General features: G+C 28.1%; 1 protein-coding gene across 1 annotated transcript; it reads left to right on the forward strand.

The window, feature by feature from the left end:
* The first annotated feature begins 9373 nt into the window (after positions 1–9373).
* LOC114413011 lies at positions 9374–12933 on the forward strand. The gene is made up of 7 exons (XM_028377157.1): positions 9374–9747; positions 10387–10473; positions 10569–10829; positions 10942–11106; positions 11219–11272; positions 11382–11528; positions 12168–12933. Exons 1-7 carry the CDS (start codon positions 9583–9585, stop codon positions 12543–12545), a joined length of 1257 nt encoding a protein of 418 aa, XP_028232958.1. The 5' UTR covers positions 9374–9582; the 3' UTR covers positions 12546–12933.
* The last annotated feature ends 2701 nt before the right edge of the window (positions 12934–15634 follow it).

Raw genomic sequence — 15634 nt, forward strand, 5'->3', positions numbered from 1 at the left:
TATACCATAATAAATGATCATTAAATGTATTTAACTACTATGATTATTTAATGTATAATAAAAAATTAAATTTTTTAATTTATACAACGAGAGTATTAGATTTTATTTATTTTTACTTCTTATCTGTTATAATAAAAAAACCTCAATCCCCCTTTTGCAAATTGGGCGATTTCAGGTTGTTAAATTTGTAAGCAAATATATATATATATATATATATATATATATATATATATATATATATATATATATATATATATATATATATATATACCTACTCCTAATTAAAATATAGTAAAACTAGGGTGTTTTTTTCCGTAAGAATTTTGTAAAAATAAAATTTGCTGCAAACATTAGTAGATTGTTTGCACGTGGTATTTTATACACAAATATCATGAAATACAAAGAAAAGAACTATAAAAATCAGCCTAATCGTAAGTGGTTCAAATTATATAAACCAAATCATAAATTCTAGATTCAATGCGACTATTATATAGAAAATAAAGAAAAGTGAATAAGTCAGATATTTATATTTTATATTAGTATGAGGTAGTTAAATGAAAGTGTGTAAAAAAATAACATGAAATAAAATTATCATTATCATTAAATTGATAAATTAATATTTTTTATTCATAAATTTCGGTATAATATAAAAAATTTATAATAATTCATCTATCATAATAAATTAATTATTTTTTTTATCAGAGAATGAACGTCAAGAGTATTTTAAAAATAAAGTTATTCAATGGTGGAAAAAATGTTCTAAATAAAATATTTTAAACGTGCAGTATCACTTAGGAGGTGTTCAGTTATTTTTTGTTTTTCATTTTCGCTCAAAAATGGTGATTGAAGATGTGTTTGGTTGGATTTCTAAAAATCTTTTAAGTAAAAATAAAAATAAAAAATAACTAGAAAATGAAAATAATAAATTCTCATTTTTAGTATTTTTACTAATTGAGAATATAAATCTTATTTCGGATAAAATGAAATTGTGTTGAATAATTTTATACAAATCTAAAGATATAAAAAGACAAAAAATCACTATATCATAAATTTTATTTTTATTTTATGAAAGTAAAAAACAAATCAAATATATTTTCAAACCAAACAATTTTTAAAAAATAAAAACAAAAAATAAAATTACAAACCAAAAACACTTTTAATGTTTTTATCTTCCCCGGAACAATCTTGTGTTACTTGGGTCAAAGACCAACATTGGATTCCTTTTAAAGTTTCGAAGATCCAACCGTTGCGAAATTCCCATTTTTTTATTATTTTAAATTTACCATTCAAAACTGGGCGCTCCGTACCGTACAGAAATCGATTCTGTTCTGTGATGGTCACGGGCGCGCCTGTGAGTGTGATGATAGTGGCTGTACACGTGTAGGGTCAGTGATGCACTTTGGGTGAATGTGATGACGATACCTGTCACTTACCCCTGCTAGTACTTGTGCACTGGATTATGACATCTCAAATTTTGCATGCATATGGATAGGATTTCACTTATCTTATGTCAAATTCACTTTACTTTTTTTTTTTTGGATTAAAACTTTTATTAAGTATAATTCATTCATATCAATATTATCAGATTCTTCTAAATGAAATTCAACTTAAATTTACTAAATAAGATCTTGTAAACGTGATTATAAAAATAGTCTTCGTTATAAGTAGTAAGAAAATTTCTCTAACAGTTATTAGTATTTTTTTTATCCTATATCAAACATCACAAACATCTTTTAACTCATTAAATTAGAGACCAATTTCATCTCGATACATCACTTTTGTTTTGTTGATTCAATTTTATTTGGTTACATTAAAAAATCAACATAATCTCCTAAATAAGTCATTTCCTAATTTTAGGTGGAAGTGTGTAACCTTACACTTACACCACTACCGAAGCTCTATAGGTTTTACAAATATTAGTATAGTGTACAATAAAGAATAGGAATGACTTAATAAAAATTAGTATAAGTTAAAAAAATTGATATTTGATTAATTAATTGTATTATAACATATAGTATGTTTATTTATAATTAGATGTCAATTATATATATATATATATATATATATATATATATATATATATTTATTAATAACTAATTTATGTAAAATTTAATGTACAACTAATAAGATAACAATAAATAAGATATAATAGTTAAATTTATATTTCATAACAAAAGTTATAGATGTCTATGCACGGTTATGACTATATATTAAAAGATATGCCATAAAGTTTATGTGGATTTTATCTGGTTGTCTTTTTCTCTCTCTCGAGTTTCTGTTCTGCTTATTTGTGACAAATGTTACTGTTAGTGAATAAGAGAAAGATGTTCTTTTTTTTTTTACAATTAAAACAGGGAAATTTTAATGTTCTCTTTAATTTTGAATGAGGTTTTTTAGAAGTGTATATAAAAGAAATAAAAGGTAAAAATAATTACATATAATGTTAAACGTCATATAAATTAATTGATTTTGAAATAATAGAATTATTACTTAATATTTTAGTTTGGCATCGAGGAGGAGATTTGTTCTTTTATGTTTTTTCCCTTAAACAAATAATAAAAGATAATATTTTTATCCAATCATTTATATTTCCTTCCTTCTCTCTTCCTTTTAAAACAACAAAGGGATTAATCCTTGTCATTTAAAAAAAATAGATTAATAACATTTTTTTTCCAAAAAAATATAAAAAGATTAAAATTTCATATATATATACAAAAGGAGAAACATGTATAAAAAAATTATACAGCCATAATATTAAATTACATCGGTGTAATTTGATTAACTATTATACTGTTTATTAATTTTTAATTGGATAATATTTTAGATTTAAATTTTTTTTCACATAGATCATATATATAAAATAATGTATTAATTCAAAATTATTTACTACCTCATTCACATAAATCAAAATCAACCTAATATAAATTTTTTTAAAATTACTAAAATATGAATAATTTGATTATCTGTTTATTGATATTTAATTTTAATAAAATTTGACACATATAATCTTAATAACATATAAATATAATTTAAAGAATTTTTAAAAATCACATTTTATATTAAATTATAAAATAATATAATAATTATTTAAGTTACACCATTATAATTTTATCTTTTTTTTCTCATATATATATATATATATATATATATATATATGTTTTTTATACTCATTCTTCAAATAATATAATATTGTATTGTTTACTTTTTATGTGTGTTTATTTCTTTTTCTTTTTTTTTTCCTTCTCCCAAATTTATCCTACCTAAACATAGCTAAGGCATTTATTATGTCATTGAAATAGATTTTGTCGAAACAAGCTTAAACAAAGCCAAGGCATTTATTATGTCAATGAAATGGATTTTGTCAAAACAAACTAAAGTCAATTCTCGATGCTTTAATGCCAGTTAAAGCTTTAGTACACACAGGACATCGTTAGTCAGTTGCTAAAGAGCGATGAATTCTCGAGTGTTTGGTATATATCACTTATTTTTACAAATTTATTGATATTTTTTTTCAAATAATGATTGTTTCCCGAAAAGTAATATTTACCAAAATATGGTTGAATTGTCTCATTTTTTTTCCTGAGTTTTTTAGCACTGCTATATGTTACAAAAAATTAAAATACGAAATGCACGAATCACTGAAAACAAATGACATGCAATTATTTTATAAAATAATAAATTAAAACATTAAAAGAAAAATAAATTAAAACTGAAATGAACAAGTGGTTTATAATCAAATTCAGTTGATCCGGGAAGAAACTTCCACCAAAATCGAAACAAATTTAAAAAAACTCAAATAATAATAACTCCCGCAAATTTTAACCATGAACGTGTTGCTTACGAGTTTAAAGCGTTACGTTCCTCATCAACAATTGACAATTGTTGTTGTTGCTTATGAGTTGGAGAAGAAGGTTTCATGATGCACCGAACAAAATGTGCTTATATTCAATTTTGATGATGTCATCTTCGATGTTTTTATATTATTAACACTTAAAAGGAGAAGACTAGAGGGCCCGAAGCAGGATGTTAAACACTTAAATAGGCAATTTAGACAATCACTTTGAAGATAAATTTGCACAAGAAAAAAAGAGTACTACATTTCCACGTTTTGGAGAAAAGAAAAACTACATGAATGTGAGAGGGATCTTGGTGTGATGGTGTCTATGGGTATGTGATATGGGTGCAAATGCAATGCAAAGGTTTTCACTAATATGTAGTCTTGCCCAATGTAAAATGTAGGGGAGCCCTTAGATGCTTGTGGTTTTGTCCTTGAATCCACGGTGAGGGTTGATATTGTCACTTTACCAAGGCACACAATGTGACAACCAACCAAAGATATTGCAAGTAATGCACTTTGATGCATTTATGGGCAATTAAACTAGTATGAGAATGTGGGTTTCATCTAAACACTTGTTGAATAATTTAAAATCACTCAAGTCATTTGGTATTAAGGTTAAATTGTCGTCCAAAAAAACTTTAGTAAAATAAAAGCATAATAGATATACAATGATTTGTAATAAAATTTAAACTTAATAAAGCTTAATGAAAAATATTGTAAGTGATGTCATAATTGGGTGTAAACACAAGCTAAGTTGGTTTAGGTTTAAAAAATATGAAGTTCAAATTGGTCAATGTTACAGAATTACAAAACAAAAAATCAAAGACTTGTGTTGAGTGATGTACGCATAATTGAGTCATATTTATACCAATAATGATTTATATAAGTTTGTATCTTTTTAATCAAATAAATTAAGATTTGAATTCTAACTTTCAATATGAATTAAATGGTGGTAAAAAAAAATATTCATCTATCTTATATGTACTGATGATTCTTGATAAAAATTAACTAATATTTTCATCAAGAAGTTACTTCATATCAATACAATATACAACCCTAAAAAAAAATTGCATCATATTCCATGCATGCAAATTTGACACCTAAACTGATAAAATTGGTTTTTTTAATTTTAAATCCAGACCAATTCTATAGTTTGAAGCGACTTGAATTTCCTCCTTTAATTTGGAGCCCTAGATCCTTGTCCACACATAGTCCTTTGTCTAAATTTAGTTGTTATTGATTAATTATCAGATCATGTTTTTTCCTTCCTTTTTTTAATTTTTTTAGATAAAATATGTTTTTCATTTATTAAATATTTCAAAATTCAACTTAATCACTATAAAAAACTAATGTTTCTTTGGTCTTTACATTTCAGTTCCCAGTAAACTACACGGTTTTAGTTTATGACAAGAGACTAAAATCATACCACATTTTATAAATGTAGAAATTAAAAACATATTCTGTAAAAAAAAAGACATTAAATTTTTATAAGACTTAAAATTAAAATTTTGAATTTTTGGAGGGATAACAACATATTTGATCATATTTCCTAAACAATAACAAATTATTACTCAAATGAGTAATCTATAGCATTATCGTGTTTACTATTTGAAGCTACATTTACGATTATACTTGTAAAGGTGTACCGGATTTCAAAACTGAGAAAAAAATGTTAAATGAAAATGAACCCGAATTGCATATTTTATTCATAAAGCTAGTAAGTACTCAGTACTCACCAGTCACCACATAGGTTGTTAGAAAGAAATTGTGCTAAAGTTATTTGAGATTATGAAATTGATTTACTATTTTTTACAAGCTTTAATTTTATTTTAATAAAAATATTAAATTTTTAAATAAAGTCTCATATAGCCAGGGGAAAATTAGAAGAAAAATGTTAGGGGGCCAAAAAAATCACCATAGGCCAAAGACTAACGAACTTAATGCTTAGGGTCAAGTGTTTGTGGGGACGAATTTTTATTTTAATTAACAATAAATGCTGGAGGCTTTTTTATATTTTGGAGAACGACTGTCCCTGTACACTTACACCTAGTTCTATCCCTCCATATACAATTCTTTTATTTTTATTTTTATGGAATAGGTGTTTACTTAAATAGTTAACCCAAGTGTAGAATAAGTGTGGAAATGGATCTTTTACATTTCAAAAATTAATTACACCTAACGGAATTCTTATCCTATTGTTTTTCTTTATACTTATAACTTTTTATGACAACTGATTTTGATCGTTGTAGTTATTTGTGGTTTAAATTTTGGGATAAACATGCTATAATGTGAAGTATTAATAATTTTATTAAAAAAATTAATTGATTGTTTTTAGTAAAAAAAATTAATTATATTTTTTTCATTAAAAAATTTAAATATGGGATCTTAATTAAATGATATGAACTTAGTTTCATTTGAACTCATGACATGTTTGGTTTGAAATTTTGAATAATTATAAAACTGTAGTTAGTCTGTTACAAAATTAAGTTCCTTCAAATAGGTATATATTTAATATTTTTTTAATATGTATTTTTAAAAAGATCCTTTAAAGAATATTATTTCTATTTAAATATTATAATTTAAGCACGCGTTAAGCCTCGATTATTAATACAGTAAATTTATATCAATTTAAAATAAACAATACAGTAAATAAAAAACCTTATTTATGAACCTACATTCTATAGGACATGTGGTCTGGGAGATCTAGAAACTAGTGCCTTCGTTCGCATAGAATATATTATCATCAGTTTAATTGTGATTGACTTCTAGGCTTAATTTTAAGTATGTATGTAAATGTAATAAAAGTTAGTTAAAAATATTTATTATATAAAAATATAAAATATAATAATTATCATTTTTTAATTATTTAAAATCAACCCTAAAATCTGATGTGTATTTCTATCATCGCAACTATTTTCTTGAGATGTTTTGTCTATTGGGTGGTGATGGAGAATTGTACTACGATTCCTTAAAAAACGGAATACGATTCAAAAGGAAATCATATTTTAGAATTGGAACAAAGGAATCTTTGTCTTTAGATTAACACTAAATTAAATAAATGAAACTCATGGCCGTGGATGCGACGCCAAGTTACAGGTGATTCTCTAAGAGAATTGTATAATTAATTATATCTGCAAAATAATTTTTCCATCGGATTCCCTTGTGAATGATTAAATATAATCCTTTTTTTTTTTTTACTGAGAAATGGACCCACTTATTCATTTATCAAATGATGAATTGTTGATTGACATTATCCTTTTTGCTAGAGTGGGTACTAATTGCAGTGATGAGCCAAAAATATAACATACTAATTATTATTTTCTTTAAAACTGAGCACGGTGAGAATTTCCCAGTTGCATTTTTTAAAGAATGTTTCACAATTGCAGCGCAGGAATTCGTAGTTGAAATTTTTTATTATCAATCAATATTTTTTTTTGCAAATATCAATTTTGGAAAATTACAAAAAAAATTTATTATATACGACGATATTCTATATATTTTTGTGTATTATAATTTATAATTAAACATATATTTGGCTGCACGTCCAAAAAAATTGACACACTTTTGTATTGAAGTAAATGTTGTTAACTTTTTCTTAATGAATTGCACTTAAAAATTTATAAAGAATGACGTAAGGTGATAAAATGGGTTAAACTTGCTAGGTAAATTCATAAAAATATGATAATAGATTAGATGATTTAACTCGTTAACTTGTTTTAAGTTGTCAACCCATCAATCCAATGGATTGAAGGTAAGATAAGGAGTTAATTCACTTAGCCTACTAATATTAATAACATATTTAAATAATTTTATAATTTTATATAATTAAAAAAGAATGAATTATTCCCTACAAAATAATACTAATACCATAAAAAGTATAAATAATTATCTATGTTTTATTTTCCCCATAAAAATAATTGATTCAGTATCACCATAAATTAATATAAATTCACTCTCCATTAATCCACTTTTCACTAATGGGTCAACCCACCTCGCACATATGATAAGTTGAATGTGAGTTTTTTCTAGGAATAAATAGGCTTGTGTTATTCAGAATAAAGAATAGAACAGTGTACATCTTGTACTAAACCTCTAACTTGAGGTGTAACCTCTTTAAGCCAATAATTACCTCTGGCAGTTTTTTTTTTATATATAATTGTGAATTTAAGTTTAATTTAATTTTATGAAATTGGTTTATAAAGTAAAAATATTTTTTACTTATATTATCTTGATAATATTGTATAATAGATTTTGATATTATTTTAGAATTGTAAATTTAAATCTAATTTAATCTTATAAAATTATTTTTTAAATACAATTTACTCCCACTTATATATAGGCTATTTTTTCAACGTGGTTAACGTGGGATTTGAGTTTTATTTCACTAACGTTAATTTGTTTTGCCAATCATAAGATAACCGGACATGTACAATAATAAAAATAGTAATTAAATTTTTAATAAGTTATTTTTTCATTGAATGAATGAATCTAATAATAATGGAAGAGTAACGGATAGTCACGGTCAGAACTTGGGACAAAAGTTGCTCCTGCTTTTACGCATAATAAGGAAATTTTCAGTCTTTTTAAGGAAAAAAAAAAGAAGAAAATTTCATCTCAGGTTCCGCCTGAAAAGTGAAACCCTTTTAAAGCAACAACAAGTATACTCGAAAGAAAAACTCTTTGGTTAAATTTTATAAATAAAAAATAATTTTGCAATTTAAGTTAAATAATTACATTATCTTAATTTTTTTTATCAACATTTTCATTATTTTTATATATTCACACATTTTAAAAAGCCTCTTCCTTTTTTTATTTTTGAAATGCATAGGATAAAACGGTAAAAGCGGATTGGGTCTGGCACAGTAACACCGACACACAAACAGTGAAACACGATTCACAGTTCACAAATTCACATCAGTATCTATCTAAATGACAAAACTAGCACAAATATTGTATGATAGAATTGCAGATAAATCTTATTTCTTGGTGATTATAAATTTGATTAAATTATAAATATAATATTTATTAAAATAAATTAATTCTTTGAATAGATGTTATTATCTTGAAAGATTAATTCTTAATTTTCGAAAAATAATATCATTCAAAAGAAAAAAAAACCAACAAAACTAGCGTGTGGACACTGCCACGCATTCATGGAAATTACAAACATACAGACCCACACTCACTCATCTCTTATTTTTCATCTTTTTTTTATATTATTTTCCCATGCTTTTCGTTTTCCCCTCGTGCAAACCTCTAAGCTATTTTTCTATTTTACTTTACTTTATTATTATAAAAAAATTACCCAAAAAATAACATTTTTAAAAAAGGAAAGAGCGAGAAGGCGATGATGATATTGTTAATCTGAAAGTGAGAGGAAAATGACAAGAAAGATGGAGCTAGAAAGTGACGGTTTTTGTTTAATTATTTAATGAATCAATTATTCAATATAATATGATGATGGAAAGTGGAAGGAGAGAGAGAGAAAAAAAAAGAGTTTTTTTTTTAAAGAAAGAGGGAATAAAACAAAAGAGGGTTAGCTTAGTATGGCTGTTTGGTGTTTAGTGGGTACCCTTGCCTTCATAGGAAGTGAGAAACTAGGCTAGTTAGTCCCATTGGATTTTTTTTTTTTGTGGCTGAAGAAGGTGAAAAGGGGGCAAGTTTCACTCTTCAAGGGGTTTGAAGGGTGTCAACTTGTGTTTTGAGACTCTGAGGTTGAAGCTGCATTTTTTTTAAGGGTGGGGATGGGTTCTAGTTGTGGTTGTGGTGTGACTCTTGTTCTTGTTTTCTGCTTATGGGGTGTGTTGATCTCCCTATCTTCTGCTGCTAGGCTCAGTGCTTCAAGGCAGAAGCTTGAGGTTGCTAAGCATTTGAATCGCTTGAACAAGCCTCCTGTTAAGACCATTCAGGTCTGTCTCTCTCGCTCTCTTTCTTTCTCTCTCTTTACTTTTGACTTCATGTTTGTGTGTGTGTTTTGGGGTGTTCTTCATCCACCCCATTTTGGTGTTTCTTCTTGTTTTAATCTGTTTGGCACCCAATGAAATGACCTAGTTTTGTGAAGAAAAAAATATTACTTTTTTTTTTTTGCCCTTGTTTGCTGGAGGGGAGATGCTACTGAAATGGTTCTGTACCTTTCAAACATTTTCACTTAAAATAACCCATCTTGCAAGCTGCTGCTACCGATTTTTTTTTTTTAAGTATTAGGTGACTTCTTTTCTTTTCTCTTTGTTTTATAAAATGTAGATCTTTTGTGTGGATGTGCTGATTTTTCAAGCCAACTAAAATTTTCCTTTAATTTTTTTCTCCTACTTACACCCCTGTAAAAAAAATAATAGCCCATTTGATGGGAACTATAGATTGAATTTTGAAGCTGTAACTAGAAAGTACTGTAAGAAAGAAGTAGGCAATGATTTGCCTTTTTTGTTTACTTATTTTCCCTTTTTAATCAGCTACCGGGTTTTGAGAAGTAGAAAGATATCGGTTTCAATTTTGTTTCATAGTATTTCAAATGTTAATAATATGATGATATGATTTTGTCAATGTTGCAGAGTCCAGATGGGGATACAATAGACTGTGTGCCTATTTCGAAGCAGCCTGCATTTGACCATCCTTTCCTCAAAGATCACAAGATTCAGGTCTATTTTCCTCACAAGATCTATTTTTTCTGTTCTTTGTTTTTCTTCATTTTTATGTACTTTTTTTTTACTAACAGCATACTTTGATTTAATAGACAAGGCCTAGTTTCCACCCTGAAGGGCTTTTTGAAGAGAACAAGTTATCTGAAAAGCCTGATGCAAAAACACATACCCCCATCACTCAGCTGTGGCATGCGAATGGTAGATGCCCTGAGGACACAATACCCGTCAGGAGAGCCAAGGAAGAGGATGTTCTGAGGGCAAGTTCAGTCAAAAGGTATGGTAGGAAGAAGCACAGAGCAATCCCTAAGCCTAGGTCAGCTGAGCCTGATCTTATTAACCAAAGTGGTCATCAGGTAAGAACTGTTTTGAGTGCCTTGTATTGTTATCTGGTTTTCTTGTTTCCTCTTTTAAGTAGTAACCTTGGTCTAATTTCCTGATGGTGTTTTTGTGGGGTTTTTTAATCAGCATGCAATAGCATATGTTGAAGGAGACAAGTATTATGGAGCAAAAGCCACTCTAAATGTGTGGGAACCCAGGATTCAGCAGCCTAATGAGTTCAGCTTGTCTCAGCTTTGGATATTAGGAGGCTCATTTGGTCAAGATCTTAACAGCATTGAAGCTGGCTGGCAGGTACTAAGAAATAAGAATCACTATTCATTTATACCAAGTGTGCAATCGAAGTACCTGCCCTTGACTCTGAATTATAATTGTAAATTGTAATGACTGTTGTGCATGATAACAGGTTAGCCCAGATTTATATGGTGATAACAACACGCGGCTATTCACCTACTGGACGGTAAGCTTTGATGTTATTTTTTTATGCATGGCTTTGATTTTTTGTTTTAATGTTTGTGTTAGTCCAATTTATTATTATTTTTTTTTATCAAACTCACTGCATTTTGCAGAGTGATGCATATCAAGCTACTGGCTGCTACAATCTTCTTTGCTCTGGATTTATTCAAGTCAACAGTGAAATAGCAATGGGTGCAACCATTTCCCCAGTTTCTGCATACCGAAACTCCCAATTCGATATCAGTATACTTATCTGGAAGGTAAAATCCCAGGAATCTTCCTGGTTATTAATCTGCAGATGGAAACCACCCTTTAATTAGGTCTCATGCCATTATTCTTCCAACTAGGTGTTTGGCATGTGGACCATATTGTAATGTCCCAGGTGTTTGGATTCTTGGAAACCTCTATCATCTTTCAAGCATTTGTATGAAACATACATGACATGTGGAGATCCAAGCCTATGTTTTCTAATTCATAGCTAATATGGGAATCTTGAGTTTTTACCGTGTTCACTTATTAACTGGCCAGTAAAAGCTTTTTTTTTTTAACCTAGTATCAGTAGCATTCTTCGTGGTAGTGGTACCCTAGTTAGAATCATCTTTATAGTACAGATCCCTGGTATCTCCTCCCAGTTTCTTTCGATCAGGATATGGACCCCAATTTTACTTGATGATGGGGACACTGTTAACAATTCAGCCTGCAGGAACTTTGAAAAGTCATGAATTGCTTATACTCATGTCTGTAAATGCACAGAACACATGTTGTGTTTTCAACCTTCATGCCCTTTTTAATTTACACACAATGCTCTTTTCTGTTGATGAGCTAAACAATATACTTTTAAGTCATTAACTTTGTTGGTACTAATTAGTTATCTTTTTTTCTACTTTCCCTCCTTGTAGGATCCTAAAGAGGGACACTGGTGGATGCAATTTGGGAATGACTATGTATTGGGGTATTGGCCTTCTTTCCTGTTCTCATATTTGGCTGACAGTGCTTCCATGATTGAGTGGGGAGGTGAAGTTGTAAATTCTGAGCCTGATGGTCAGCACACATCAACTCAAATGGGAAGTGGTCATTTCCCTGAAGAGGGTTTTGGCAAAGCAAGCTACTTCAGAAACATTCAAGTGGTTGATAGCTCCAATAATCTCAAGGCTCCCAAAGGCATTGGCACCTTCACTGAGCAATCAAACTGTTATGATGTCCAAACAGGCAGTAATGGGGATTGGGGCCATTACTTTTACTATGGAGGCCCCGGTAAAAATCCTAATTGTCAATGAGTAATGATGAGAGGAAAGTAAAAAAGAAAAAAGAAAAAAATTGCAGCCTCTCTTGTATCATTGAATGCAAGTGTTAAAGCCCTTCCTTCTCTTCCATCTTGTATACCCTTTTTTCTGTAGTGGAAAGTTTTGACTCTTTTTTTTTTTTTTTTTCCTTCTAATATTGAAAGATTCTCCATGTAAGCTAGGGGAGAAGTGTGGCCAAGTTTCTCAAAAGCCTAAAGAAACAGGCCTGCCTTTTATAACATCTTTGTATTTTATTTGTTTGTCCACTCCTCCTCCCTCTATAAGAGTGTTTGTCAATGGCAATGGAGCTGGTCTTTTGTGATTACCAAAACTAGAACTTATTACTTACTCTCAAAATGAGTCACTAATGTTGTTACATTAATTTTAAATGATTATTATATGGTACCTATGGCTATGGCCATGCTTTGAATGAAAAATGAGTCAAATAAAAAAGTGAAAAGTACTGTGAGACCAGTGAAAGAAAAAATGAAATTGTATTATTATTTAGCTTTGGACTAAAAGATGCCTGAAAAGGGTTGCATGTGAGTGGCTGACAGTACTATTTGTTTCAATTTCAACTTTTTTCGTGAAAAGTGGGCCCACTTCTTCCACCCCACATTTTCAATCGCTTTCTACATCCTGCAAATCCATCGTTGTATTACCATTAAAGCTTGTGAACATGCGGTGCTAAAAGTCGTAGGTCCAGCTCCTTTATATGGATTTATATATATTATTAATTAAGAGTCACTAATATTATCGTCTTAAACTAAAAATAGAAATTTTAAATTCTGAAGGATTGGATTAGCAGTAAACTTGATACTAGGCAAGTTATGCAATGGATTATGTGGAAACACTTTTTCAAGCTTTTAGTTATATAAGTTAGTAGGTGTTAAATTGATACTAGGTGGGTGTTAAATTGGGTATTCCTGCAGCCTAATTGTTTTTGTAAATGTTAAATTTTATTTATCTAATCAGATTATTATACCTACTAACTTATATAAATTGTAGATATTTATAACTTGTAAGTTATAACAAATAAATTGTAGAAGCATGTTACGAAAATAAATTAAATATTTTTTTCGTCCCTGTAACTTGATATTTTTTTTTTCATTTTTTCTGTAATTTTTGTATTCTTAAAGCATTTTATATAGTGTTTTTAACAATAAAAAAATGTTTTGAACGGTGAGAAAATGTTGTTTAAAGAGCTTTAAGAATAAAGAATAAAACAAACATATTTTGGGATGACTAAGATGAAAAAAATAATTTGTAGAGACAAAAATGAAAAAAAAACACTAAATTGCAAGAAAAAAAAAATATTTAAATAAAAAATAAAATAAAATAAAAAGTTTGATTTTTAGACAATCTTTGTCATTAGTTTTTTACATAAAATATTAAAAAGATTCAATATGATGTAAAAATTATAAGTCATCATGTTATTTTTTTGAAATAACAAGCAATTCACTTTTCGTGTTATAGTGTTATCATGTATATGTTAAAATATAAGTATGGTCCCTTAATTTTTTTAAAATTGATTTCTTAACTTTTAAAAATTCTAAAATGATCCCTAACTTATTTAATTGATGACACATTTATCCTTCTAGTCATTCGGAAATATTTCTCATTTTGGATTTTTAAACATGATTTTGAATCTTTTATTGATTAATCTAAAATGTAAAATTTATTCTATTAAATTCATTTACATGAAAACTACAAAAATTAACTAATGTTTTAAAAAAATCATAAACATAATAAAAATTGAGTCTCATAAACAATAAAAAAATAATATAATATTAGATTTTTTTTGTTTGATTAGTCATAAAACTCATTTTTCATGCCATCTTTACCTTGTGTTATGTTCCTTTTGGTCCGTAAATTAATTGATTCTTAGTTTTAATGTTGATAAATCTAATGAGATAAATTTTACTCTTAAATCAGTAAAAAAAAGGTTCTAATTTGTGCCTGGAAATTGAAAATGGTAAATATTTGAAAAGAACTAACATGTCATTAATTAAATAAGTAAGGAGATCATTTTAAAAAATAAAAGTTAGGAAACTAATTTAGAAAAATAAATAAATTAAGGGAGCATTTTATATATTTTATCCCCATGTATATTAACCAGAAGGTTCTTAGTGACTCATTGGATTTGCAGGTGAGTTAGCTCTCTTTTGAAGATAAAGTCTACCAATATAAATTAAGCTGACAAAATAAGATGCTAACATGCAAGCTGGCATATATGCTTGGCTAATCTATAGAAACACCTAGATTGAGCACTGTTCTGATTTCTGACCAAAGCTAGTGCCCAAATATGCACGAGACAATGAGTAAGGTTACGACCTAATCTACTACTCTTCAAATAATAATTGATGTACCCACTACTAGTATTAATTTGTTGGGTATTGTATGACTTCTTTGTAAATATTTTTTGACATAATTCAATAAATTTGATTATGAAATTTATTTTACTCCAACACTGTTTTACAAGAATCCAAAAGAATATGACTTCGTTGCAATGAGTCAATTACATTTAATTACGAGTCAATCCTTGCAACATGCAAAATTTTGATCTTAACTTTTTCACTTTTTTCGTTAGTCATTTTTTTTAATCCGTATACATCAAAGGCATCTACTAGTGATTAGTTAATCAACTGAGCTACTCCCTAAAATAAAATTAGCTACTTTATCTCTTTAAATCTTGTACACTTTTGAGGACTTGTTGCTTATTTGATATGTTTAATAGTTTAACACTTGGAATTAGAACATATTATACAAATTATATTATCTTATATATATATATATATATATATATATATATATATTATAACATGTTATTTCCATACCCATGTAACCAGAGCAGAGCCTAGCCTGGCAGTGACAGTGGCAGGTTTACATGTTGATGATGGCAAGCACAAAACTCCTTGCAAACCCAGTGATTTGTCAGCAGCTCAATTTGGTGTATGGTTTAGGCATTGTGTTAGTGTTATTGGTTAATATTCTGCACAAATTTTGGAAAGGGGCACTGCAATATTGTCTTCATTGTGTCAAACAAATGCAATGAAATTGTATACGCTCAGCATCAACATTAA

The sequence above is a fragment of the Glycine soja genome, chromosome 5 (assembly GCF_004193775.1).
Source record: "Glycine soja cultivar W05 chromosome 5, ASM419377v2, whole genome shotgun sequence".
In the NCBI taxonomy this organism is placed as follows: Eukaryota; Viridiplantae; Streptophyta; class Magnoliopsida; order Fabales; family Fabaceae; genus Glycine; species Glycine soja.

Excerpts from the sequence above, each read along its gene's own strand:
- LOC114413011 (XM_028377157.1), top strand. The coding sequence starts at position 9,583 with ATGGGTTCTAGTTGTGGTTGTGGTGTGACTCTTGTTCTTGTTTTCTGC. Across the intron at positions 11,273-11,381 it reads GGCTATTCACCTACTGGACG|AGTGATGCATATCAAGCTAC; the intron begins GTAAGCTTTGAT and ends TGCATTTTGCAG. Across the intron at positions 11,529-12,167 it reads TCAGTATACTTATCTGGAAG|GATCCTAAAGAGGGACACTG; the intron begins GTAAAATCCCAG and ends CCCTCCTTGTAG.